Consider the following 27,479-nt stretch of genomic DNA (forward strand, 5'->3'; position numbering starts at 1 on the left):
TCTCTCTCTCTCTCTCTCTCTCTCTCTCTCTCTCTCTCTCTATCTCTATCTCTGCCTTAACCAACACTTTTGGTTTACTGCTTCTGAGTTATTTAGTGTGACCTTGCTGAAGGTGTGCAAGTGTGTGTGTGTGTGTGCGTGTGTATGCACGTGTGTGGACGGGTGGGGCTCATCAGGAGCCAGACGGATTAGTGAGTTTCTGTCTTATTAAAAACCCTTGGCTTCTGCAAAAATGTGCAGCGTGTGTCCCAGCCTATAACGAACGCGCATGCTGGATTAGGCCGGAGGTGCAAAGCGAGCAATTTTATCACCAGCCAAAAAACACCTCCCCCAGCTGTTTTTAAACATTCCTCTGTTCAATGAAAAGATAAAAACACCTGCAACAGTTCCTCGCACAAACAAGAAACCACAGCATGCCCCAGAAACAGCACTTTTGTTAAGATACCTCCGAAAGACTAAAGCTAATTGCGTGCTGTTCAGAGAAAAAACAATCAAGCAGATCTACAAATGTCTAACTGTGTTTTGCGTGAGGTTGGAGGCCTGTCGGAATCACATCTTTCCTCCAGATATGAAATAAGATTAGTGTGGTTTCAAAACCAAATTCCTCAGGGGATTAAGTATGTCTGGAAAAAAAGAAAGGAAAGAAAAAGAACTGCGAAAGTTGGACTTGATTTCTGTGCTGTTCAAAACCCCGCAGTGAGGAGCCATTTTAAGACAAAAGCCAAACCCACGCATTTCATCATTCTGTCTGCTGCGGTTCCCTCAGACTGTATCGTGGCTCGTCTTAATAAACACCATTGATTTTAGCTGACTTTTTTCGACTTTAAAGTGCACCTATGCATTGATCACAGCTTCAGGGTCAGCGCTGCTTGGGCAAAAGTGCTTGGAGGCCGCTATCTCATACAGACAACACCTACAAGCCGATGGAAATCTCAGCATTATAGATGCACTCGGCCTGAGCAAAGCTGGCCGCATTACGAAGCACTCAAGATATGAGCCACGAGGTGTGGCGCCTACTGTAAACACATCTTTCTCCACAGGGTTTCTTCTAAGCACATGGTTTGTAATGGAAAACAGAAAAGGGTAAGTGCACCATGTTATTTTACTCCACATTCTGGGCAAGATAGGGCCACTGTGAAGCTATAGAGTCATTACATGGATTAGGATTAGCATGCTAACAGCAGCAGGATGCTAATTGCAGGCCCACCTGCTACTATAGTGCTTTGAAAAAGTATTTGCCCCCTTCCCAGTTTCTTTTTTTTTTCATATTTGTCACGGCTGAATGTTTCAGATCATCAAATTACTTTTTAATATTAGACAAAGATAACCTAAGTAAACACAAAAGGCAGTTTTGAAATGATGACTTTGTTTATTGAAGGAAGAATGCTAGTCAGTCCTACTTGACTCTATGTAAAAACGTAATTGCATCTTTAGCTACTAAATCAACCAGTTAACCAAATTCAGTTGACTACTGGGTTCAATTCACTAGCCACACGCAGGCATGATTACTGCCCGACTTGTTGAATCCAAACATCACTTTAATGGAACCTGTCTGGCAATGTGAAGCAGGCTAGAAGATCTCATACATGAGAACATTATGCCATGTTCTATAGAGGTTCAAATACAAATGCAAGGCATTAAAATCTACCAGTCTGGAAAGGATTACTAAGCTATCACTAAAGCTCTGGGACTCCAGCGAACCACAATGGGAGCCATTCTCCACCAAAGGAGAAAACCTGGAAGAGTGATGTACAGTCCCAGGAGTGGTCAGCATACCAAAATTTCACCAAAACTGCATCAACAACTCATCCAGGAGGTTACAAAAGAACAGAGATGGACATCTGAAGAACTGCAGACCTCATTTGCTTCAGTTAAGGTCAATGTACATGATACTACAATAACAAAGACACTGGACAAAAATGTCATCCACAGGAGAGCTGCAAAGCACAAACAACTGCTGATCACAAAGAACACAGGCTTGCATTTACTAAAACATCTAGATGACCTGCAAGAATTTAGGGATAATATTCTGTGGACTGATGTGTCAAAGGAGGAACTTTTTGGAAGACGTTTCTCCTGTTACATTTGGTGTACAGCTAACACCGCATTGCACCATAAGACCACCATACCAACAGCCAAACATGGTGGAGGTAGTGTGATGGTCTGAGGCTGCTTTGCATCAGCAGGACCTGCCCAACTTGTCATATTTGATGGAACCATGCATTCTGCTCTCTATCAGCAAATCCTGAAGAAGAACGCCCTCCTGTCAGTTTGTGACTTCAAAAGAAGAGTGGGCCAAAATTCCTCCACAGTGATGTAAAAGATTCATTGCAAGTTATTAGAAACATTTGATGGCAGTTGCTACTGCCAAGAGTGGCATATTTAGAGGGCAATTACTTTTTCAAATGGATAATACAAGTTTTGAATGAATCTTTATCTCCATTGAATGGAATGTTCATTTAAAGTTTGCATTTTGTGTTTATCTATTTGGTCTTTTAGCTGAAACATTTAAATGCGACAACTTAGCAAAAATGAAGAAATTGGGTGAGGGGCAAATACTTCTTCACAGCACCGTGTGCTTCTACTAAGGCCTGGGAAATTACGGGGTCACTTCTGCATCCTTCTATTAGATAGAGAAAAAAGAGGCAAAGGGGAAATGGAGTAAAGGAAAGGAGGAATGCTTTCAGAATGACTCTGTGCTCAGCTATGCACTCCACCCACACATGGTGGGAAAGGCCATATTTTGGCCATTTAGGCCAGGCTAACACCCACCTACACACTCTCTTTCCTCTGTCCCCCCTCCCCTCTCGCCCATCTCAAATCCTGGCCTGCTTGTGTCTTGGTAAGCTTTGAGGACCAGTCTTCCAGAAGAAAAACAGCATGAGAAAGTGAGCGTGTGTGTAAGAGCGAGAGAGAGAGAAACAGCCTCAGTTGAAATGAGCTGGTAAGATGAGTGCTTCAGATGGAATGGCAAATGAAAGTGCTCATCTGAGCGAGTGAAATAAATAACAAGGATGTAGTCCAGATGAAATTGCCACCCGGTATGACTTGAAAGATTAGTGTGTTTCTAACATGAAAAAGGTGGAGGGGGGTGGGGGGAGAAGCTCAGGGATAATGACCTCATCTCCATGCTCAGGCTGCCAAGGTCCAAATTCCCTAAGGAAGGCTCATAACAGCAATATGCATAACAGCTCTGCTTTAACTTCGCCTTTTTTCTCAGAGAGAGCAAAAACGTCAGCTTCATCCAGACAGAAAAGCCTGCTGTTTGGCCGGCGTGCTACGGATCAACGCTCTTGACATATTATGAGAAGCATTCCAAAAATGACTCAGCAGATGATGAGGATGTCTATGGAGAACAAAGCAGGAGATGGCTTGGGGAAGACGTGATGAACACAACGTGGTTCATTATGGCAGTGACAGGAGAAAGGCCAGCTGCAGCCATCTCATCTGCGCATCATTAGAAGCTGATATGGGTCACGTTCAGCAGCCTTACATGTCGGCACAGCTATGAGAAGCGTGTGAGCTTGATAAGGCCCTGATGTCACTGGCACATTCACCTAAAGGGGTCATACTGAATTCAAATGCTATGAAAATTAAAATGTGAATTCCTGATCTGAAAATTGCACAATCCCTTCAAATCATAACTCAGTGGGAGTTTCATGAACAACTTCACTGCCTGCTTTTCTGATCTTTACTCCTTTATCATGGCTGTGAGGAGAACAGTTTCAGTGGTCAATAACAGATAGTTTTTCATTTGTCTAGATACAATTTACTTTTAGCAGTGATAATGAAGGAAATATTGGAAGATCCCAAAATATACTCTCAAAAATAAGGATGCCAAAAATGGTTCTTTGGAGCAATGCTGGTTTCCTAAAGTTGATTTCCTAAAGCACTGATTCTCAAACAGCTCCTCGGGGACCTTCTGATAGTCCATATTTTTGCTCCATGTTGCAAAAAGTGGACCATCTGGGGGTTCTGGACGAAAAGACTGTGCTAAAGACCCTTTAAACAGATGGTAGCATTGTCCTGAGACCCACCAAATATAATACTTACTCAATAAACTGCTCTTTGTATTCAGCAAAACATACACAGTAGCATAATATGCTAAAAGACTGAAATTTGCATAGGTCAACACTATGGGTGGGCAATTTGACATATTATGGATATCATTAGTACTTACAGAACAATGACAAAATGCATGTTTAATTACAAACACAATTTTTTTTAACATTGTTTTTTCTCTATTTCAACTTATCAAACCACAGAAAAAAATTAAGCTTTAATGCAAGTTCTGCCAGGAAGATTCCCATGCTATATCACTCATTACTCTGGCCAATCACAAGCGTACACCTGTCTTTAAAATGACTCAACTTACACGTCTGCTTTGCTGCTTTCAAATGTTTCATTTAAGCAAAACATGTTTTGTAATTTCCCTCCTTCCTCCCCTCCGCCACCAGCTTATTCCCACATGGTTGCCAGAGGGTTGGGTCCATCCCTGCTGTCCCTATATGGCAGGATCTGCAAAGTTTGAAGGCCTGTGCCAATGGCGGGGCCTGCACTAAGGACATTAACTTGATAAAATCTATACAATTTTTAGATATTACTGAAATTAAAATATTTTCTTTTCCTTCATGTTCATCTCTGGAGTCTTTCTGGCAGAAGTATAGTTTAGATGTATACTGAGTAATGTGGAAATGTCTTGAAGTATCGTGATGTAATTTTTTTGCCACACCACCCACCCCTCGCCTACACTGTTTCATACTTAGTGAAATACAGAAGAAACAATAAGATAATAATGCTATATTTTCAGCACCACAGTGTGTATGCATTATCGCCATCATGTGCAATACCGCTACTAGAAGCATGAAGTGCTAGGGTGCAAGAGTTTGAATATTTGCTTAACACTTCAATATTAAAAATATGCCTTTATTTTTTGTATTAGAATTACTTAGCTGAGCTCTGGTTAGTGTACTGTAAGCCTACTGCATGCTGTCATTCAACATGAAAAACTAAAGTAAGCCTGTTTTACTTCAGATGCTCAAAAGTGACAAATGGAAGTAGTTTGTATTCCTAGTATTGTGTAGCTCGTGGCAAACAGCAGAAAAAAGCCTACAAGCTTTGAAAGCTACCTTCCAACATTGATGCAGAAAGCATAACTCCCCAGTGTTCCCTTCTCCAGGTTCCTGAAGAAGCACTAGTGTGGTACAGAAACAGTGCAGCTTCCCCTTCTGATCTAAAATGGCCTTCATTTGGCTCTGCTCTCATTAAAAATCATAACATTATGCATATTGTTTCACATGACCCATATGTCCCTACACTTAGAACCACCAATAGGTCAAAGCCCAGTTTGAAAAACACTGCATTAAGCAAGCACGGCTACAAATGAGATGTAAGGGCGAAGAACTTTTTTTTTTTACTTTAAAGAACCTCAACCATGCCAGATAAAAATTCTTATGAACCTTTAATTTTGAGAGTGTAGATCAGGCTAGCTCACCAACTAACATCAGGGGTGCGTTTACTACACAGGCTTGGCTAGCACACCCTCCATTTTTCTGACTACACTCAACTCAAAGATCTCAGAATTAGCTTTGCAAGTGAGGAATAGGAGCATCTGAGAGGCATGTGAAGGCACCAAAGCAAGCCAAAGACTGCGCTATTCAAATGGCATGCTGTCTGTGCCAATGGCTCTGCCGTCACTTCTGTCCTTGTTCTCTTTCTCCCTCTCTCACCCTCAGGCTCTCCTCCGTGTATCTGTCCGTTCTTCTGCTCGTCCTTGAGGCACTCGAGCGACGCTACCTGTGTTCCTCCGTTGGTGTGTGTGCAGCCATGCGGAACTGTGCATGGCCTGCAACACACACTCCACAAAGTTATTAATAAATGTCGCAGAGACCAAAGACTAGACCTTCCAAAGGGTAAGAGTGGACACGGGACTTTCCATGGAACGGAAATGAGCAGAGCTTACATGGTGTGCTGGGTGGTCATGTCGATGCATTTGGCTTTCTAAGAGGACCAAATATAGTTGGGTGATGTAGAACATTACATTTTGACATAATGGAGAGTTTTACACAAAATACATAATTTATTTTAAAATTTAAATAGATAAATACTTTCTTTTGGTTCCTGAAGTTACAACTATAGCTGGGTTTAGTAATGCAGAGCAGCAGTCAGCTACAGTAATACAAGAATCAAAAGAAGCCATGTCCCACAAAGACAGGAATACAAGTGTACATGTGTGAGACAGAGAGAGAGATAAAATGTGAGTGCACATCTCTATGGCTAATATTCACCAGCTGCCCTTTTGCATTTTTCTGTCAGTTTGAACGTTATATGGATAAATGGGTTTAGGACCAGGCCGGCCCACATGCATTTAGACGGCCAATGGCTCAGAAAGAATAAGGGTATCCCTTCTTGCGGCAAACCCACCCATATTGAATATAACAGTAATCTGCTATCATATTTCTGAAGTATTACTACTGTTTGCAAGAAGTTAAATGGCAAAACTGTATACAGAACTGCATAAAAGATACATTAAGAGATTAAGTACAAGTTATTCATTTTTTCAGACACATTTCTGAGGAGATGAGATAAAAGATAATGGAAATGGGACTTCACTGCGAGGGGACACATCAACTCTATGGGTCTAAAGGATGTGCCGTTGCCAAAAAGCTTTTACTGAAAAAAGGAAATCGCTAAAAAAGATTTGCTAATTAAACATAGACTATGCTGGTGTTCTCAGAGCAATGACCTGACCACACCAGAGTCCAGTCCTCAACATCACTAAATGTGTTTGGGATTACTTGGTTTGTGAGAAGCAGAAAATGCAACTGACTTCTAAGACTGAATTTCAATGGTGTGAAAAAATATCTTTGCTCACTTCTTTGAAAAACTGAAAGCAAAACTTCTCAAAAGACTGGACAAATGAAACAACTTAAAGTTGGCTTTACCTTTCAGATCTAAAAGGTCTTGATACGTAGTTATTCCACCAACAAGCCTATAATTATTGAGTTGGTGATTAAGTAAATTTACTGTAGCAGTACATTCAAGCGCATTAGTCTCATACAGTTAAGTAGAAACAATATTTCATTCATTTAGGCTGTTGAAATGAGAGGTGAGTTGCAGGTTAATGAGAAATGAGAGAAACGAGAGGCACTTTAGCTTGTGAAGTTAAAGCGGTGCTAGTCTCATCCTCAGACACTCCGCCCACACATACATGAAGCATCTGATGTCTATTTCATGTTAAACTTTTGCAAGCAGTTGCTTGCTCTGCACGCCTTAATGAGCATTTTGGCAGATATAGTCGACTGGAATAAGTCTGTGAAATTTGCTGCTTCACATGTTTAAAAGTTATTCAGGAGAAATTAGTATCTAGTAAATGAGATATCCTTGCATGTGTTCCAATGCATGCCAAATTTTCCTCGGTGGCTGTGTTTGTTTGCAGCCCTGTATTAAAAGTTGCTGCCCCTGCACATCAAGCCACACCAAGACTAAAGCGGTGGTGTCTCTCGTCCTTCTGCTCATCCCTGGTTAGGACACTAGATCAGAAGTCCTGCTCTCAAAACGGCTTGCTGTGGAGAACTTTAATTCCACCAAATGAGTTTATTACCTTCATGATCACAGGAGCCGAAGGTTAGCTGCACCTCCTATTACATCATAAACAAATGAAACAGAATCCTACTACTGTCCTTCACAACATTACATCAGCACAGTGACTCTGTTGTGCCTGGAATAGCCAGGCATGTTTGGGTCTATTTTTTGCTTGTGGCATTACAGTTGCGGTTCCGCACTGCAGTGTGGTTAAAGACCATGATTGGAATTCTCTTTGAGAACACATAACACCTCGGCATTCACATGTCAACAGCACCTAGCTCCCAATGAGGGATCATCAAGAATCGCCGCCTAGAAAAAGTACAGCACAACTAAGATATTGCAGGCCTTTCAGATGGCAGGAGGGAGAAAAGCCCTGCCAGAGTTGCACAGCTGACTTTATTAAAATGTTTGATCTATGTAAAACCTGAATTGCTCCCACGTTCATCCATTTATCAATTGCTTTTCATCCCTCACTAACAGAAGAGAAGGTTGCTGCATGGAAACAAATCCCCCCCTTCCCAAATCATTCCTCAGCAGTACTGCATTCACACACACACCTCACCTTCAGCCGCTGCTGAAAAAAATAAAACACCTCACTAGGTGCATTAATCATATCAATAAAACCTAAGCAAGTGGCTTGACGGAGATGGATCAGTTGATTGCCAGTGAACGTACTACCTGCAGAATGCCAAACTTTCTCTCCCTCTCTTTCTTTCTCGGTCCTCCCCCTACTCCCATTTTTTGGCAGGCCTCCCTTTTTTAATCTCTCTTCGGCGTTCTACTTGAATCTGTTAAATAAAACATTGCAGTAATAGGTCTCCACAGATCCTGTACCACTCCCTGTAGGACCAGCACTCATACAAATTGTCTGCCCAATATCAATCTATTAAATATGACTGTGCACCTAAAAAACGGAACCCATCAATCTATAATAAGTTACTCTCACCTGCTACCACAACATCTCAATCGGTAATGTAGAGTGGTTACACTGCTTTACGTAACTTTATCTTATTTTAATTTTTTATGTGATTTAGTCAGCTAATCCTGAAGGTATTATGAATTCTATCCCCAGTGATGACTCATCATATCCTCAGGTAATTTATGATAAAATCAACTGTTCTAAGAAGAGGTTTACCGCTGTTAGACGGGCCACACATAAAGATCCTCACTCAAACTGAAACTGTCTCTGCTTTAACTGAAGTCATCTGTATCAGTTTTGACTAACCCATCCAGCACTGTACTTTCGGTCAATAACAAACTATCAACTAGGTTACAGTCAGCAAACTGCACAGCAGCATTTTCACATACTATTACGCCTAACAGTCAAAAAAGTTGCTTGTTATTCACACCACAGTGAGAGACAGCATGCAAACCCAAGCACACATCATACCTCATCATTACGGTGATCAAACTTTGTATTAGCATCATTACCGCCAGTCTTTTGAAATCCATCACACTTCTCAACAGAACCTCTCCCGCAGCAATCTCTAAAAATACCTCTTGCCAGAGTTAATCAGTAAATATCTTCATAAACCATTAATCCCTGGTATTCAAATGCACATTACAAGCTTTGATTCATGTTTTTTTGCCACAACCTCTCCTTTTATGACTACGTGTGTCAAAGAGCCTCTAAAGCACTGTCTCTATGCAGTCTGAGCGTGGGATCAGAAGAGGATTTCTCCGAAAGGATAGGTAGCCGAGGAAAGATAAGAGTATGCCGCTGGCCCACTGGCTTTCAAAAGATAGCGAGTCTTGTGGTGAAAACTCCGTCTCTCCTCCATCATGACTAGATGATCTCAAAGTCCTCTGAGGTTTTGTTGCAGCACTGGATGTTGAACCCTGATTACACATGTGATCTTTGCCACTCAAAGAAGTCTGCATTTATCTGAAATCTTATGCTGGGAGATGCTTAGAAGTCTTTACATGGACATACACCATTTTATTTTCAAAATTATTTTACCATGTTCTACCATAGTCAGGACCACACAGAACCACCACAGAACAGATATTATTTGGGGTGTGGATCACTGTCAGTGACACTGACATGGTGGCAGTGGAGTTAGTGTGTGCTGTCCTACTACGAGTAGATCAGACATTAAGAAACAAGCTAAAAGGGGGCTAACAAATTATACAGAGAAACAGATGGACTACAGGCTGTACAAGAAAAGTGCTACGAAGTGCATCTATATAGTAAGTGGATAAAATGGACAAAAAGTGTAGATGAAAGGAGGTAAACTTGATGAAATGGCTGGTCGATGTATTTCAAGGGTATACTATGCGACAAAGCAATATGGGGCATATATGGAGGAGTGACTTTGAGTGCTGCTCAGACTACCTCTCAGCCTACCTCTCTCTCAGTTGCCTTATTTTTTCCCCACAGAATTACTATGACAGAATAAATGTTGTGACCAATAACATATAACTGCTGCAATCTTCCATTACTGCTGGAGTCCCTGAAAGAGACTGAGAAGAACTTTTTTGTCCACCTTTTTAGAGTCCAAGCACATTTGTAAATGAACAGGTCTTAAACACACAAGCATGTTTAACGTTTAAAATTCCCAGAGTTCCATACAGACAAATACACAAAGATACAAACGCGTAATCACACGCACAAACATCCTGAAAGTGTGACATGCAGCGCAGTGGCACAGAGCTGACACCCTGCATCATCTCTTCCCTAATCTTCACCATTAAAATCTGCAGCAGCTTTCTCTTGTCAAAAGCCTTCCTGTCAAGAGCAAATCGGTCACACATGACGACAGAGTGCAGTGCTGTGGGAATTCATTGTGCTTCTGGCGGTGGCCACATTCTTCTTTAATGTCCTATTTTCTTGAGATGCTCTGCTTGTTCAAAGGAATTCACCCCCGAATTGAACACAGCCTCAAATAAAGACAGACAGATGTCACGACAAATAAGACCGGATTCCCTCTCCGCCAGGCTCTGAGTGCAAAACAACAGAGCTCTGCTCTGAACTACTGAAGGTTCAAACGTAGTAGCAGTTCTGTTTAGCAAGGCCGTTGCCATGCTGGTGTTTAATATTTTCCAAAAAATTTATCTGTTTGGCACAGCAGGCATTACAAACAGGGAGTATCCCACAGAGGCAATTTGTGGGAAGTTTCTACAGGCTGTGTGTGGCCTGAAGAGAAGCGGCGTGGGACGGCTTGTACTGCCTGCTTATCAGAAGAATGAATATGATGGGGGGGTATTAGTGGGCATTAATTAGTGCGGACGAGTGCAGCCCTGCCTGGGGTCTCCCTCAAGGTAGTGGACAGGAACGACCACCTAAAGCAGCAGCAAGCCTCACTTGGAGCAGTGGAAGAAAAAGGTATACACGCTTTCACATTTCTCACTTATCAGCAGATTCATGTAAATCCATTGGCAGCCTAAATATGCAACATAATCTCATAACTACTGGGTGCTGAGATTTTCACATTACCCTAATTAAAGCTCACAGGCCCAATCACAGCCCCAGGACCACCTGGTTCTAACCTGGATAAACACCGCCTGTAAAACTATACTTAACAGACTTACTTAAATGGTATCACAATATATTTTTCCACGCCTTTTGATATTGATAATTTTCAATGATTAATTACTATATATCTTCCCTAATGCACAATTTTAGTCTGAAAAGTCTGAACAAAAATCTGATTTAAAAGGAACAATTCCACACAACTCTGCAATGTGTCTACTTAACTCCCTTGTCCTGCTAGTTTGTGCTGTTAGATCAGTTCTCCCAACCCATCTATTGAGTAAGACATCATTACCTAATGTAATGAAATAGCAATTATTCAAAGTTTAAGTCTTTGCTGCTTAAATCACAGTGAGGAACAGGATGACACTATGATTTTACAAAAAATATTTCAAATATCATTTTGAAGATTAAAATATGTCTAATTTTAACAATTACCATTATTATTTCATCGTCTACACATAACTGTTGGGCTGTAATCTGGACAAACACCGCTGGTTTCCAGTCTGGACATATGTCTTCAGCTCTGGCAGCTCCCGCCGCAGCACATCAATCGTCCTCACCCCCATGTCGCTCGCTGAAAACAGAGGCCGCTAGTATAAGAGTTTGAAAGTGCTTCATTTTTTCTGCTCTGGGGTTTTTCGGGCTGGTGGGGCAGTGATGGATGTGGCTGTGTGGAGCGCAGGCGGTTTGGTGCAGGGTGAGCGAGTGAGCGTGCAGAGCTGGGACAAAGTCGCCCAAACCCAGCAACTTCTCAGCACGCATAGATCAATGGGGAGCGACATGGCATAGAGCTGAAGCTGACAAGCAGATAAGCACCACTCCGACAGGTCTATCTATCACATGTCTTTATCCCCCACCACTAAGGGTCTTCTTCATAGAAGGGAACACCTACGAGTGTCTTTCCACACATCGTCAATTTTTTGGGTCTGGGTGAGGGAGGTAGAGAATGAGGTAGTTTGGCTGCCACTTCCAATTTCCATGGTAATCGTGCTCTAGGCAGCAGTCCCCATCAAGTCAGAAAGTTGGAAAATTGTCACATCTCTAAATAAGAACAACTACAGCCTAATCTACAGTGTTCACATGGGATCAGTGAATACTGCTCCTTTATTTACCACCTCAACTCCACCTCCACATCCTCCTACTTCATTGCTAAGTTCATCATTTGCTGTTCAAAGACTCAGTAGAACTGATTTATATAACTCTTTCCTTGCCCTGACTTGAAAATCATTCATTTGTACCTCAACATTCTGACTTGGTTTACTTTTACATTCTTTCAACTCATTGACCAAATTATGCTTCTGATTGCTGCCAAGCCTACAACATTTTGGATATACCAGTTTGGGTCATTAAAAACCCATTAAAAATCCTGTTGTCCAGACTGGTTTGTTAACCTACACAGATAAGGCCAAAATCTTAAACACTCTGACAAAGTTTTGAAAATGCAAAGGATACCGGTTAGTGTGGGTCACTGCATGAAAAAGTCTTAAGTCTTAGAATAGTGCTTTGTCTTTGTGGATATAGAGACTCGCCAGAGCTACTTGCAATTAGCAAAAATGTTCATACAGTAAATTCTGAAAAGTAAGTGTGTACCAACATCATTAGACTCTTACCTTTTCCTTTTTGTGCCTTTTCATCAAGTAAGATTCACAATAACAAAGAAGACCCTTCAATTACCATTTGACTTTTACAGTTTTTTTTATGTGTTTTAATGGGTAGCCCATTTTACCTAACCCCAGTGGTTAAGTGGGGGATAGAAGGGAATTTTATATTTCCAAAAATTTCAAGAAAACCACCTCTGGAAAAATAGATTCTCTCAGAGCTTGTTCTCTCACCAAGCACATCAATTAGATGAAACGTCAGTTCATTCAAGGCTTTCTCTGCTGTCGACATAATGTAAACGCTACATAAAGACAGATAAATCCATCACTAGCAATCTGGCATTTGCTGCATTCGTTTCTGTTTCTCAACCTCAGTGAATCAATATTGTTGACCTTTATGATGGCCGTCATATTGAAATCCCTGTTCACCTAAAAACACACTTTAGGCAGCAGTCATGAAATTTGGTCAGAGAAAAGGCAGTGTCCTTTCACTCAAGACATGGATACTACAGGATGTTTGGTGGTGCATTAGGGCATCCAGGAAAGAGTGACTCATTTATAGACTCTGGAGGGGTCTTAAATTCAATATGCAAGTCAATCGCTCTCTCTATCTGTGTTCTATAACCTACAGAATTTAATTGAGCGCTCAGCCTTGGTTGATAATAGAATGGATTTTTTGGTACAGTGGATCACTGTCCCCTCTTCTCCTTCTACTCATTTTTGTGGAAGTAATCACATCGTTCACCCACACCAATATCCACCTGAAGGCCTGACTATGTGGGCTCTCCAGACAAGAGGGCAGCATGACGACCTCTGCAGGTACTGTTTGTGCGTGTATGCACATGTATTTATAATGAAGCAGAAAGAAAGACAGAAAGCACAGAGTGAAAGAGAGAAAGGACCTGAGAATTAAAACTCATAGGAAGAACAAGGACAAGGGTGAGAGAGAGAAAGAAATGAATCCAGCTTTAAAAAAGAAAAAGGCTTGACTGAAGGAGCTTTGCAATGCCACACATTCCAGACGATAAGCCCAAACACGCTCTCCCGGAGAGAGCCACGACAAATATTCGGTTACGTAAGGCACGTAACCATTAGCCTGTTGATGCGATCATGTTTCTGGAAAAACAGGGATGAAAGGCTTTCTTGCCTTTAAAAAAAAAAACGATTATGAGCATCATGTCATTGCAGTAGAGCTCTCTTCTCCTCCAGCTAAAGCACAGGTCCCATGTACAGGGACCATGAGTCATCAAAACCATGTGGACAGCCCTCTGAACACTAATGCACCTCCTAAAGTTCCTGAGTGCCCACTGATTTCTCATCATGTCAAACTGGACCAAAAAAGCACATATCTATTCAACATTCAACATTAAACCAAATATTGGATATCTAATTCTAAGTAAAGTTTGGCAGAGATTGGCTGCTCTATGTTCCTATTTATAACTAAAACTCCAGTCGAGTGGTGTCATACCTAAATATGTGGACTGCGGTCTATTTGTAGCATCACTGAGACACAAAGTTCCTTTTTCTGTCTCGGTATCAGAGTCCCCATGTTCTGACACATCTTCCTTCCTCGTCTCAAGAATGAGCACATTCATGAGAGACATACATACATTTGTTTCTTTTTGCTAGTACTGCAGTGAAATTTTGTTGCATGGAGACAAGCGTCTTTCTATCCTCTCCGTTCTCTCTCTTGCAGTGTGACTGCCAGTCAAAACACCACATGACCCTCTGGGGTCCTCCACAGTCAACAAACAATAAACTCTTGTTTTGCACGTTTCCCTTTTTTTTCTTAGAGATGCTTTGGCTGCTGAATTAAGCTGAGACAAAAAAGAAGAAAAGAAAAAGCTTCAGCCTTTCCCCTCAAATTCAAACCCACATACACACTCATAACCTACACACGTTCTTTTGTCAAAACAAACTCAAACAGGCATGCGGCCTCACCCTGCTGTATGTACAGAGTAAACAGGCTAGGTTGACCTCTGCAGAGCTGCGGTGGGTTGACAGGAGACTGCATGCTAGCAGCACTTCACAGTACGCAATCCATCCGTCACCTTGCCTCTTGAGAGGTCGGCATTAAAAAAAGGCCTAAAAAGCGTTAAATGCCAACTCCACACTGAGGCTTAGCTAAATGGGATCAACTAGGTAAGGCCGCGAGAGAGTCACAGAGCCTCCTCTGCATCAGCTTTTATCTCTGTTTAGCTCCGACAGTGGATGCATCTGGTTCCTCACGAGCAAACTGACAATAATGGCTAACAATAGATGTGCAAACCTCTACCCTGTTCTGCCAACTGACTCACGGAGAGAATGCATTTGTGCGTAAAGTGCAGAATGAATGATGTTGCTCATAGAAGACATTTTCATTAACTGCATTTAGCTGGTCTAGTTATGTTATTGTTAGCTCAGAGGTGCAGATCCTTTACAACAACTGTTAAAGTGCAGACTGCTGACAGGAAGGCTGAATACAAATCTACAAAGGCCCCTGACAGAATAGAACCACAGAGCCTTTTCATAAACATGGCGCCTCGATCCTACATCTCATTAGTGACAAAGCAGGAATGAATATTCTTGCATGCATTAACAGAATTCTGACTTGGTACAAACAGGGCAGCAAGTCAGTTTGATGATCAGGTCACATGCCAGCATAGTGGGGAGGATAGTTTTATCTAAAAGGTTTCCTCCTCTTTTCCAACTGAAACCTCAAAACTCTGAAAAAAAACTGAAAACTCAAACCTAATTTCCACCTTCGTATCCAGCCACCGCTGATGGCCTCACCAAGGGATCCCGGAATGTCAACAGCTGCCTGGCAAACAAACAAAACATCTCGGCCTCCCAAAATATTAGCAAAAATGCCATTTTGTGTCCAAAACCATTCGCTGAAATGCCTCCGCTTGGTAATCTCTGGCCTGAAGGTGGAACCAGGGGAAATGAGCTTATCACAAACACGACAGTTTTGTAGCAATCACAGGGAACAGAAGAAAATGAAAGAAAGTGACAAAGTGACTTTCTGCAACGGATGCAATTGTCACAGGCAATCACTGGTCTAAATGTCAACAGGACTATTTTAAGTGAACTCATTTTTGCATCAAGGCACACTGTTAAACAACTGTGCTGTCACTGTGACGTCTGTAATAACCAAGCCCAACTGAATTTTCTATAACCAATACATAACTGCACACTGTAGTACAGGATCATTTAATTGAAAATTTATGTCAAAACCCTTTATATGTTACTCCAAACCCCAAGAGAAACTAAAACGGACTGTATTAATGAATACTTCTTTTATAATCCTCTGGCTACCGCTCTACATTAGACCAAATATGTACTTTTATCAGACAGATGAAAGCATGTGGGCTGTGGGAGTGGTACAAAATAATAATAGCTGCTCTGGATTACCACAGTCTGCTCACAGTTTCATTGACAAGGATATACAGTTCTGGAAAGTCGAGTTTCCAAAGCAGCTAATGTGAGCCAAACTGGTGGTACCATCTCATCTTGACATGCTTGTGTCAATCTTTGGCCTTTACATTTCCACTCCAGGGAAGCTGCCAATAGCATTATCTCAGCAAATAGAATAATGACCCCTGAGCTCTGGCTGTGTGGGTGTGAGGGAGTGATTATTGGAAAATGGCTACATTGGAGACTTCCGATAATTTGATTCGATTGACTATGCTCCTCATATAAACGACACAGTGCCCCTTTTTTGCTGTGCAGAAGCAGGGCAGAGTGTGAATCACTAGGCTTCAGTAGAGCCTTGACTGGGTCATGCAGGTGAAGAGTGAACTCACTCCTGAGTTTTGGACTAATCTCAGAACCCAGAATCCCATACCTATTTCACTTGATGAAGATTCTGGGAGCAGGCCTTTTTTAGAGTGAGCAGGAAAACCCTGGTACCCAAGATATTTCCATGCTTGCCAATTGACTTGCAGCATTCTGTGGAGTGGAAGAAATCTGTGTGGTGAGTACTCTGAAATGAGTTAAGTGTTTTCAGATCACACTGCATCCCTTGTGCTCTTCCCCTGAGGAAAGTGATGGTGCTTCAAGCTTCAAGATTTTCTCAAGAACATGGGAAATAGCTACCTAGATAGACATGGCATCTGTCAGTAGTATTGCTGCAATTCACTTAACCAGTCTGTTGCAAGTCCGTAGATCTAGATTCAGAGATGAAAAATAAAGAAGAAAAGTACTCACATACGGCTTTGAGAAGTGAAAAGAATTTGTTGTTAATTCTATTAGATTATGACTAAGTACTCAGTGAAAAATATCAAGTACACACCCACTGCTGCCACTGCTGGAATTGTTCCTTAGGTACTCTCAGACCAATATCCATTTGAAAGTTAAGTGAACCTGACTCAATTTTCGAGCTGATAAGCTCTGAAGAAGTTCAACTAATAGGCTGTACTTCTTTGGCCCAGAATGCAACTAGCTAGCGTGATGGAATCAATGGCAGCTTAATAACATTACTAATTCTCAGTGTCAGGAGAGTAGAGGAAAACTCTACCAAAGCTGTGGGCTTACAGGGGTCGAGTCATCCCTGTAAATGTGACAGAACTACATCTCATTATCACTTGTTTCCAGAGCGGAGGCGTTCTAGTTTCCAAAAGTCTAGCGCATCCTGCTGCCCAGACAGATTGATGTGAGCAAGTTCATGGAGCCGCAGTGGCTCTAAATCTTGGTGTCCGGTGAGGAGGAGGTGGACCACGCTCACGCTGAATAGACAGATGTCCCCAAACATTCTCATCTGCCAATGTCAGGGGAGGAGAAAATAACACACAGCAGGAATGCCGAGGATCTGTTTACAGAGCTTTCAATAGCCACCAAGATTAATTACACTCTGCCCCCACAAATAATCAATTAATGTACACGCCAATGAACAGGAATGGCCATCTTTAAACTTTAATGAACTTTTAACTGTTTCTTCATGTCATACTGTAGCCACAAGGGCTCTGGAAACAGTCCACATCACAGTTCAGCCCTTTTCAAATATACAGTGTGTGCACTGCTTTGCAGGATGAGGCTGCAATGAAAAGTACAGTACTTCTATGCATTCCGTTGATGGGCCACCCCCTCCCCCTCCATCCTCTCCTTGAAAACAGGACATTGTTGAGCCGAACAGAAACATGTTGATTTTGGCATGAGCGCCTGCTCTCTCTCCGCACACAACAGGGCCTGCAATTAGCATGGCCAGCTCCCCAGAACAAATATTCTTCACTGTAATCCTGCCAGAGCGTCAGAGACACGGCTCTGCGGCAGGAATGCTAGGCATTTCCTTTAATGTGCTTTGGCCTAGCTGGGTCAGAGGAACCAACACTCATAGCGGAGCAGACTCTCAGAGAACAAAACTTCCTGCCTCTCACTCTCCCCTAAAAAAGGACTCTCACTCTCATCTCATATTTCAGTTCCCCTAGACTTTTCTTCTTATCTGTAGCTCTTGTCCACAGTCTGCCTTTTAAAAGGTAGTTTCTCTCTCACACATACACACATGCACACCAACGTGCTATTCTTGTCTCTGCTTTCTGGGTTTTATCTAAAACAGTTTTGTGATTTAATATCAAAAGTAAAGAGTGTTCATAAGCAGCCCCCTATCTGCAGTCGCCTTCTAAAAGTAGTTTAGGTAGCTTACAGAATTACCCCATCCTATGGGTCAGAGGGCTAAACTAGGTCATTGGAAGACTACCATTTACCTCCATGTTAATTTCAAATGCAGACACTCTCCACAAGTTATGGTGGTTTCCCATGGCCTTCTTATTAATTTAGCACTCTTTGTATTTCCCAAGCCAGTTCTACATGGTAGGAAGAACTCTCTCGTTACCAGGGATCCAAAGAGTGTCCATCTACAGAAGCCTTGGCTGATGCCGCAGACGGTTCATTCTGAACGGTAAAAGATATACAGTCAGGCCATCCAAAGTAAAACAACTTTTGTATCATTTATGTTTGTATGCACTGCCATTCCCATTCTATTTTCAAACGTTCTTTTACTTTGCGAAAGAGTATTTTGTTTTTCCTCCTCTGTAAGCTGGCAGTCATGCATGGCTGAGTAATGCTGACTCATTATGGCATGGTTAAATGTTAACTTTGCAAAATGCTGAAAATGCACTTGGATAATTCCATCAGAGAAATTTGATTGGTAACTCCAAGCAGTCTATTGGACATATACCTACAGCTCTGCACCAGAATGACTTAACTCTTAAGGTCAATCTTTACCATCCACCGTCTGACTATGATTTACTACTCTGACATTTTTTCACACCTTGAGAAAATCTAGTTAGCCATCAAAGGTCAACATATTATTCCAGTTTTATTGAGGATTGATTTCCTGTAGTGGGAATGATCCAGAGGAAAACAGGTGTCATTAGGGAGCCATTGAGGAAAGCTAAGGAACATCATTATCAGTCTCCTTCTGCCCTTTCAGGTGTCCTCTCTTTCTTGGCACTTGGAATTATTATAGGCTACACAAGACTCCAGAGGTCAGAGCACCTCTGAAAAACATGGCACACGCTGATTCACTGCTGATATTATCGCTCTTCTCTTCAGCATACGCCCTTGCGTATGCAGGATGCCTGTAAATACATTAAATTCCTCCGCTAGCACAGAACTTTTTCTGATGAGATAGGGTGAATGACCTTTAAGGACAAGCCCATATTTCAGCTTGTTCCCATTCAGTTACATGTGCAGTTGTTTAAATGCGGTTCTGTCTCTTTCCGCCCCTTAGCTGTCGGCAACGCAGCAAGGAGTGGACGTGGGAGGATGAGATGGAGTTTAATCGCATTATGGAGAAGGTTCCGGTTCTGTGTGACAGAAGCAATTGTTTAATGTAAAATCAATAAGATCTCACTATGTATTCAGACTCCAAGTACAAAAAGATGGGCTTACTTGATGGATCACGACAGTAATGTTTTTCTTATGTAAATGATAACCGCTGAGCGCATACCATTACGACAGTGCAAAAATGTGCCCCCCGCCCCCCTCCAAGCCCTTGCCATACTGAGCACAAACAGATGCATGAAGATACTGAAAGAAAAACAAGGTCCCTTTTACGCAACTACCAAAAAATGAACCACTTTCTCAAGCAGGAAAAAGCCCATTATGTTCTGAGGTTGCTGGTGAAGGTGGGTAGTCTTTATACATGCCTCGTTAAAGAGAAGCCAGCGTGTATAGTGTACGGACTTGATAGTATAAGACCACTAAATATGGGCAGCACAATGCTGTTATAAAATTGAAATGAAAAACTTCATTTTTCCTTCATGTTATAAAAAAACAACATACTAGGACCGGTTTGAATATAAAAGGCCGATCTACATATAGATGAAGAAAACCCTCAGCAACCCTGAGCTGCCAAAGACACAGCACAACAGCAGCCAAAACTAGACACAATATCACTAAACACGTGACAACTGCAAACACGCCCATAAAACAGTAGCCCAACCTAGACACAACATCATAATAAACAAGTGGCAACTGCATGACAGACAATGACTTCAAAGCCCAATCAGTCAAAACAACATAACAGCCACCTATTATTAAGACAAAACACTGAAGGGAAAGCAGCCTGCTGCAGGGCCGATGAAAGTACACATGCCAAAATAAAACAACAAGGGCCATCACCCGTTGCTAGGACCGTTGCGATAACAAGCATATATTTTTCAGTTTAATTGCCAGTGTGCTGCCAGTCCAGGGTGAACACACAGGCGCATGCAGGGAATGCAGTGTATCCATTGGGGAGCGCATTCTTCAATGCAACATTTGCATTCTGATAGCCCTATAAGGGGCCTTATCAGTTTTGGGTAAATAAAGCCATTTGTTAGTTTAATCACAGACGTCTGAAGAAACTTGTCATATAAACAACGTGGACCTGAAAAAAAGAGGAAAGAAAAACATTCGCTCTTCCTACCACACCTCTTGCAAAAGGAAAAGCAGAAGAAAAGACCATATCAAAATAAGATAAAAAGCATTTAGCTGCAGGGATTTCAAGGGAGTTGTTATCCAGTGGTTGAGCAAGTGCAAAAATGCATTAGAAAAACAGTCAGGTAAACGTGCTTTGGGTAGCACTTTCTGACAAATGCTAAGAGTAATCTGTTGATAAACAGTTCAGTGGATCCAAATTAATATACTTACAGGAGAAAAGACAAGATAAGTAGGACGAATATAAACAGTATGACGAACAGAAAATAGGGCAAATATAAGCAGTGTCATGGAATATGACTTTTACTTCCACCTAAATCTGATGCCCATCCATCAGATTAAGTTCGGATTAATTCCCTGAAGGTTAAATCAGTCCTAAAATGATCCTAAGAGACTACTGCTTATTTGATTGATTCCTAATAATTTTGGAACTAACAACAATGTCCATTCCAATTACCAAGTTAATCACAGATAATTTAGCATAGCAGAAGTATGTATTATACCCTTTATCCTCAAAGGGAGGGAGTGCTTCTCGAAATGAGACACACAACACTGAGACAGGAGACGATAAATAGCCTCCCTCCAAGACCATTAATCAGCCCTGTAATGTTTATTTGGGTAAACTCAGTGAATTGAGTACCCGAGGGTGTCCAAATGAAAGGTTTAGGCCTGACACGCATCAGTGAAGTTTGATGTTGCGCAACGACATATTCTGAATGCTATATTAAAACGTGACCATGCATGTACAAGATTCTGAGTTAGTTATTCACACAGCGGAAGAGAGTAGGAGGGAGTGAGAGTACCTTCGATCTTCCTCAGGGCTGTCTGACAAGCTTCCTGGCTGGCAAACTCAAATGGGTTGTTGCATGTTCGTACGCTGTCACATTCACACTTCCCATCGATGATGTTACAGCCCGTAACCAGGTTTTCATTGCACGGCTCAAATCCCAAGAGCTGGTCGTCATCCCAGTTTTCATCTGAGAAAGGTTCAAAGAGGAACAAGTATTTAAGATGCTGAAACAATTCCAAACCCAATCGATAAGGGCCCTTTAAGTTCAATACAGGAGAATACAAAGGGCCTATATCAAAGGGCCTATATAAGTTTAGTATACACTGTGACAGTAACAGAATGTACCCTGTACTCCTCAGTCCTTAGGGTATTCTGAATTGTTTCTGTGACATCACAAAAACTAACACATTTAGGTATATCCACATGTGCACCCATATGCAAAGAAAATACATTGTCAAATCTATTTTTCATGTGAAGTTTGTAATATATTTCCATATATACATACATATATATATATACACATACACACACACACACACACACACATATATGTACAGCTGTTGTCGGAACCTTGTATCTCCGTTTTTGTCATTTTTCAGTTGTGACATAATTTTAAAATGTTTGTTGGCCTTGACACTGTGTGTAAATTTCATGATGAATGGACAAACACAAAAAGCCCAAATTGACTTAAAAAAACATCTGGTTTATATAGATATCCATCCATCCATTTTCTAAGCTGCTTCTCCGTCAGGGTCGCGGGGGGATGCTGGAGCCTATCCCAGCAGTCTTCGGGCGGAAGGCAGGATACACCCTGGACAGGTCGCCAGTCCATCGCAGGGCAGACAGACACAGACAGTCACTCACACCTAGGGGCAATTTAGCATGTCCAATTGGCCTGACAGCATGTCTTTGGACTGTGGGAGGAAACCGGAGAACCTGGAGGAAACCCACGCAGACACGGGGAGAACATGCAAACTCCACACAGAGAGGACCCCGGTCACCCGGCAGGGGAATCGAACCCAGGCCCTCCTCGCTGTGAGGCGACAGCGCTACCCACCACGCCACCGTGCCGCCCTTAAATAGATATATAATATCTATATAGTAATATATATTATATTACATATTGTATAGTATTAAATAGTGGTGGGAATCTCTAGACACCTCACAATTTGATTTGATTATGATTCAGAGGGCTGTGATGCGATTATCAAATGATCATCAATCTTGATGTTTCTTGTTGCATCTTTTTTTCATTACAGGATTTCTAGTTTCCTACTGTCTCAGGACTTAGAACTTTTAAAACAAAGTATTTGTAATGATCTATAATGAATTTACTTCCAATATCTTTTATTAATAAATCAAATGAAAGTGATGTGGCAAGTGAACTAGAAGACATTCATTCACTGCTATTGCTTGGAGCACATGAGATGCTGCTGCCACTCATCTGTGATAAAATGCGCAGTTACGCTGAAACAAGATCCAGTGGCAGTGGATGTCCACGTAACACGTTACAGCCATCCTGCCCGTTATCTTTAGTGATTTTATAACTTCGGTTTTGGTCTCGTTTTAGAGAGTGGGGGGATCGCTGTGTCACTAAAATATCTTCAAAATGTGCAACATAGCGCAAAAGCCCTGTCTCACAATGACTGAGAAGTGCCTTGCAGACTGCAGGTCACGTAGCAACGATGCGTTATTTGTATTCATAAGTGCTGCAGTTGGTTTACTGGTACTTCAAATCTGAAATGAGAGACTGTCAAACACTAAAAAGTTGTGAAGATGAAGTCGCTTCTCTTTTGAATTTTTCCGTTCCACCTTAAATGGGGCTGCATTTACATTCAGCACCTCAGTCAGAATTTAAGGTGGAATGAGAAATTTGAACAAGAGGCTGGAGAATAAGAAGTGACTTCTCAGCCTCGTAAAACAGTTGAAAGTTTAAAGACGTTTTACAAGAAACTGATCTATTTGGGGGGAAAGATGGGGGGAAAGCAGCTATATTTTTAACCTTACTTATACTAGGACATTCGCACATACTGAGACATACTGGACATAAATGTCATGGCTGTCAGTGTAATCTGATTTGTATTGAAAGTGGCTCTTCAAAATGGCTCTTCTTAACATCTGGGTTAACTCCTGACCTAAAGTAGCTTTTAATGCAGAGGGAACCGGTCTGATTTCTCACTCATCTAGTTGTGTTTTTGTTGTGTGCACCTCACAGACTGTGCAGGCTCCGCACTTCCACGTTCCGCCTTATGCGTTCCGTCAACATTACATTATAAATTAAAATGTAGAAAATCGACTTTTGACATTTGTGAATCGATTCAGAATCGTTCACGTTCGCATTGCAATGCATCCAAGAATCAATGTTTTCCCGCACCCCTAGTATAAAGTATATTAATATGTGCCGTTTTAAATTTAAAATTTTGCCTATAGCTCTTTGCACAACTGAAAAGAAGCAACTGAACTACAATCAAGGTGAATATAAACTAAGCTATAGATTCACTGCTGAGTTAATGAGAGCAGAGGAAATTAGGTTAAAGCAGAACCACTCTATGTCCAATTATCAGTGACCATGACTGACAAACAGTACCTGAAAATCTCAGGAATGAGAAAGAGAAAAATACAGTCCACTTATTCTTCATGTATAATGCTTCCTCTTCATAATATGCCTCATTCCCGTTTACTTTATGGTGACATTTCAACAGAGAGCAGCAATTTTGAAAACAAGAATGACCGTGAACCTTGCAACACTGCAATCTCACAGCAACATTATGAAGTGTTATTTACAGTGCAAACACATATTATTGATATGGGGTCTGGTGTTTCAGCTTATTGTGTGCCCACCTTATCAGTGTGCGTGTGCATGTGTGTTCAGAGGAGAGAGAATACATTGGGCTGTATATGCACATTCTACAAGTGCCTGTGCATGCATGGAGGTGCATTTGCATGTGTGTAATGTGTGTCTTTCCCAGAATCTGCCTCTGAGGAATGCAGCCTGCTCCCCAGTAAATAAAGGCCTGTAGATTTCTATGGACACTTCCTTCTTCACGAAGGTCACGGAGTTGCCTAGTGAAATCCCTACTTACCCAACATTGGCTATATAACACAGTAAGTAACAAGACGCTATCTGACTGCACAATAAATTGGGTTGTGTGTAATTTTCTGGACCAACGCCAACATCAATCTTGTAGTTGGCCAAAGTTACATCAGATATGTGCTACTTAGTGCCCTAAAACTTGTCCAAAAACACCCTCTGGACCTCTAGACTGATTCCTCTAAATACTTTTGGGTGAGGACAAGCAAGCAGTGGAAAAATGCTTGGAGAACACTGGTGTGCCGTTGGCCGGGTGTGTATGGCTACTGGTGGGAGTGCAGCACAAAGACTCCCAAAGGCAGGCCATAGATTCAGCCTCTGGGATCGAACATGCTGGGTGTGATCACAGCTGCACGGCACCCGCCCATGGATACAGGACCTGTACTGCACTCCAACACTGACCAAATGTGGGAGTGCCGTTTACCATTTAGCCTGTGTGTGCTAGAGACACAAAAATCCACCAATGCATCACAATGCATCAATACAAAGATGACAATTCAACTGCCTCGGTTTTGGAATGCCTGAATCTATTATAATGAGGTATACCCTCAGTTTGTGGCCATTTCTCGGGTTATTTTCAAATGCAAAAATCCTCTAAATCCACATCAGCATGTGGAAGCTGTCAGCAAGCCAAAGAGTAGGGGTAAGAAATATGCTAGTTATGACTGATCTTCAGTGTCTAACACAGTTCTTCAGTATCTAGCTCTAGCAGTTCAAGCATTTTTATTGTCTATACCTCACTAGATTGTTCCTCAAGTCACATTTGTGTTTTAGTGTAGTTTGAAAAATAACTCTGAATCTAGCCCTTTCACAATTATTACATAATAGCCTGAGTGTCGGGAGAAAAAATGTTTTTGTCCAACACATACCTATGGCTCTGGTCTAACCGAGTGAAACACACATGCATATTATCTACGCTGCTTACCCTTCTGGGTTGCAGTGGGTGCTGCAGCCTATTCCAGCAGTCACTGGGCAAAAGGCAGGAAATATGGACTGTGCTGCCCTATGTTGGACAGGTCGCCAGTCCATCATAGAGCAGCAGAGTGAAGCAAAAAAGTTTAAACAGAAAGCCTCACAAAGGAAAGACTTCATGTGTTTCTCACTCCCTGCCGCAATAGACCCACTGCAATTTGTCTAAAGAGAGTCAACGATGATTCTTTGTCCCTGACACTGCACAGTCCTCTCTCTTCTGGACAAAAAGAATACATACATGAGAATGCTGTTTGTGGATTAGAGCTCAGCACTCATTACCATTGTCCTCACAAGACTCGACATTAAACTTTGAACTATGGGTCTGATTAGCTGGATCCCGAATTTTCTGTCGGGCTGATGCCGGGTGGTAAAAGGAAGGCAGCATCACCTCCTCCTCAGTGACACTCAAGTGTCGGCAGCATCACATCAGGTTCCTCCCCATGCACATCACAGATGACCTAACATGGTCAGAACATACCACACGTGTGGTAAAGAAGGCTCAGCAGTGCCTCTTCTACTTCAGAAGGCTGAGGAGATTTGCGAAGAACACCGAATAAATTTTACACCTGCGCTGTTGACAGTGATATGACTGGCTGTATCACTGTCTAGTATGGGAACTGCGCTGCTTCTGAATGAAAGTTCTGCAGAGGGTGATGCAGACAAGACGGCACATCACTGGGGTTCAGCTTCCATCTCTCCTGGAGTTATACACCCTTCGCTGTCTGGACAAGAAGGCAAATCATTGAATACATCCACTCAAGCCACTGTATGTTTTCGCTGCTGCCAAGTGAAAGGCAGGATAAAAGCAAAAATTCCAGAATCTGCCAATTGCCAGGACAGCTTCTTTCCCCAGGCCATTAAGCTACTAAACAGACAGTAGCTATGCAGTGGACTGTACTCACACAGCACACCTCACACTTACACTACATTGCCAAAAGTATTTGCTTGTCTGCCTTCACACGCATATGAACTTGAGTGACATCCCATTCTTAATCCATAAGGTTTAGTATGATGTCAGCCCACCCTTTGCAGCTATAACAACTTCAACTCTTCTGGGGAGGCTTTCCACAAGGGTTATAAGTGTGTTTATGGGAATTTTTCACCATTCTTCCAGAAGCGCGTTTGTGAAGTCAGACACTGATGTTGGACGAGAAGGCCTGGCTCGTAGTCTCCGCTCTAATTCATCCCAAAGTTGTTCTGTTGGGTTGAGGTAAGGACTCAAGGCCAGTGAAGTTCTTCCACACCAAACTTGCTCATCCATGTCTTTACGGACCTTGCTTTGTGCACTGGTGCGCAGACATATTGGAACAGGAAGGGACCATCCCCAAACTGTTTCAACAAAGTTGGGAGCATGAAATTGTCAAAAATCTCTTGGGAGTGAGTTCCTTTCACTGGAACTAAGAGGCCAAGCCTCTTATTCTAGTTTATTCTAGTGTGTATGAAGTATATTTGATTGTATGTATAATTTGTATAAAAGGCAATACTGGACTGCTGTCAAGCATGTATGATAATGTGTGCATCTCAAATATTTATATTGTGTAATACACTATCATAGTGTATCATATTCACATGATAACATGTATAAGTTGTATATCTTTATATTTGTGTGAGGAAAGTGCAATAGCATGTTTGTTAATGGATATGATTTACATATTTAATACTGTGAACATCCCTTGTTCAAAAAGCACTCAGAGCTCAAACATTCCTTACACCTTCAGCGTAAGTAGGCTGGGTTTTAGTCTGAACAGCCAGATATATGCAAATGTGTTGTTTCTTGTGACATCACTAAAACAATGAATTCAAAACAAGCTGTTTTTGCAGCTTAGTTTTAATATGTGGGCTGTAAGGAATGAGGTGTAAATGTTGACCGCAATTATTTTCCACAGTTCCACATCTTTAAATCTGAGTTTTAATAAAGCACCGAATCAATCAAATCAAAGATTTATACCTCTGCCAAGTATGTGAATGTTTGTGTGTGTATGTTAGAAAGAGACTCTAAGGTTGTGACATGATGTTCAGTAGCTATGTCCTTGTCTTTTTCACCTCAGCAAGGGCCATGAATAGCTG

The 27,479-nt window shown here is 41.8% G+C and overlaps 1 protein-coding gene across 3 annotated transcripts in view; it reads right to left on the reverse strand.

Moving 5' to 3' along the window:
- Positions 1-27,479, reverse strand: part of crim1 (cysteine rich transmembrane BMP regulator 1 (chordin-like)) — a 120,394-nt gene that overhangs the window by 84,122 nt on the left and 8,793 nt on the right. For all 3 annotated transcript variants that reach the window (XM_017694531.2, XM_037541935.1, XM_037541934.1), the window contains one exon: positions 21,363-21,536. In XM_017694531.2, the coding sequence (XP_017550020.1) occupies positions 21,363-21,536 (174 nt within the window). The remainder of the gene's footprint in view (positions 1-21,362; positions 21,537-27,479) is intronic.

The sequence above is a fragment of the Pygocentrus nattereri genome, chromosome 10 (assembly GCF_015220715.1).
Source record: "Pygocentrus nattereri isolate fPygNat1 chromosome 10, fPygNat1.pri, whole genome shotgun sequence".
Taxonomy (NCBI): Eukaryota; Metazoa; Chordata; class Actinopteri; order Characiformes; family Serrasalmidae; genus Pygocentrus; species Pygocentrus nattereri.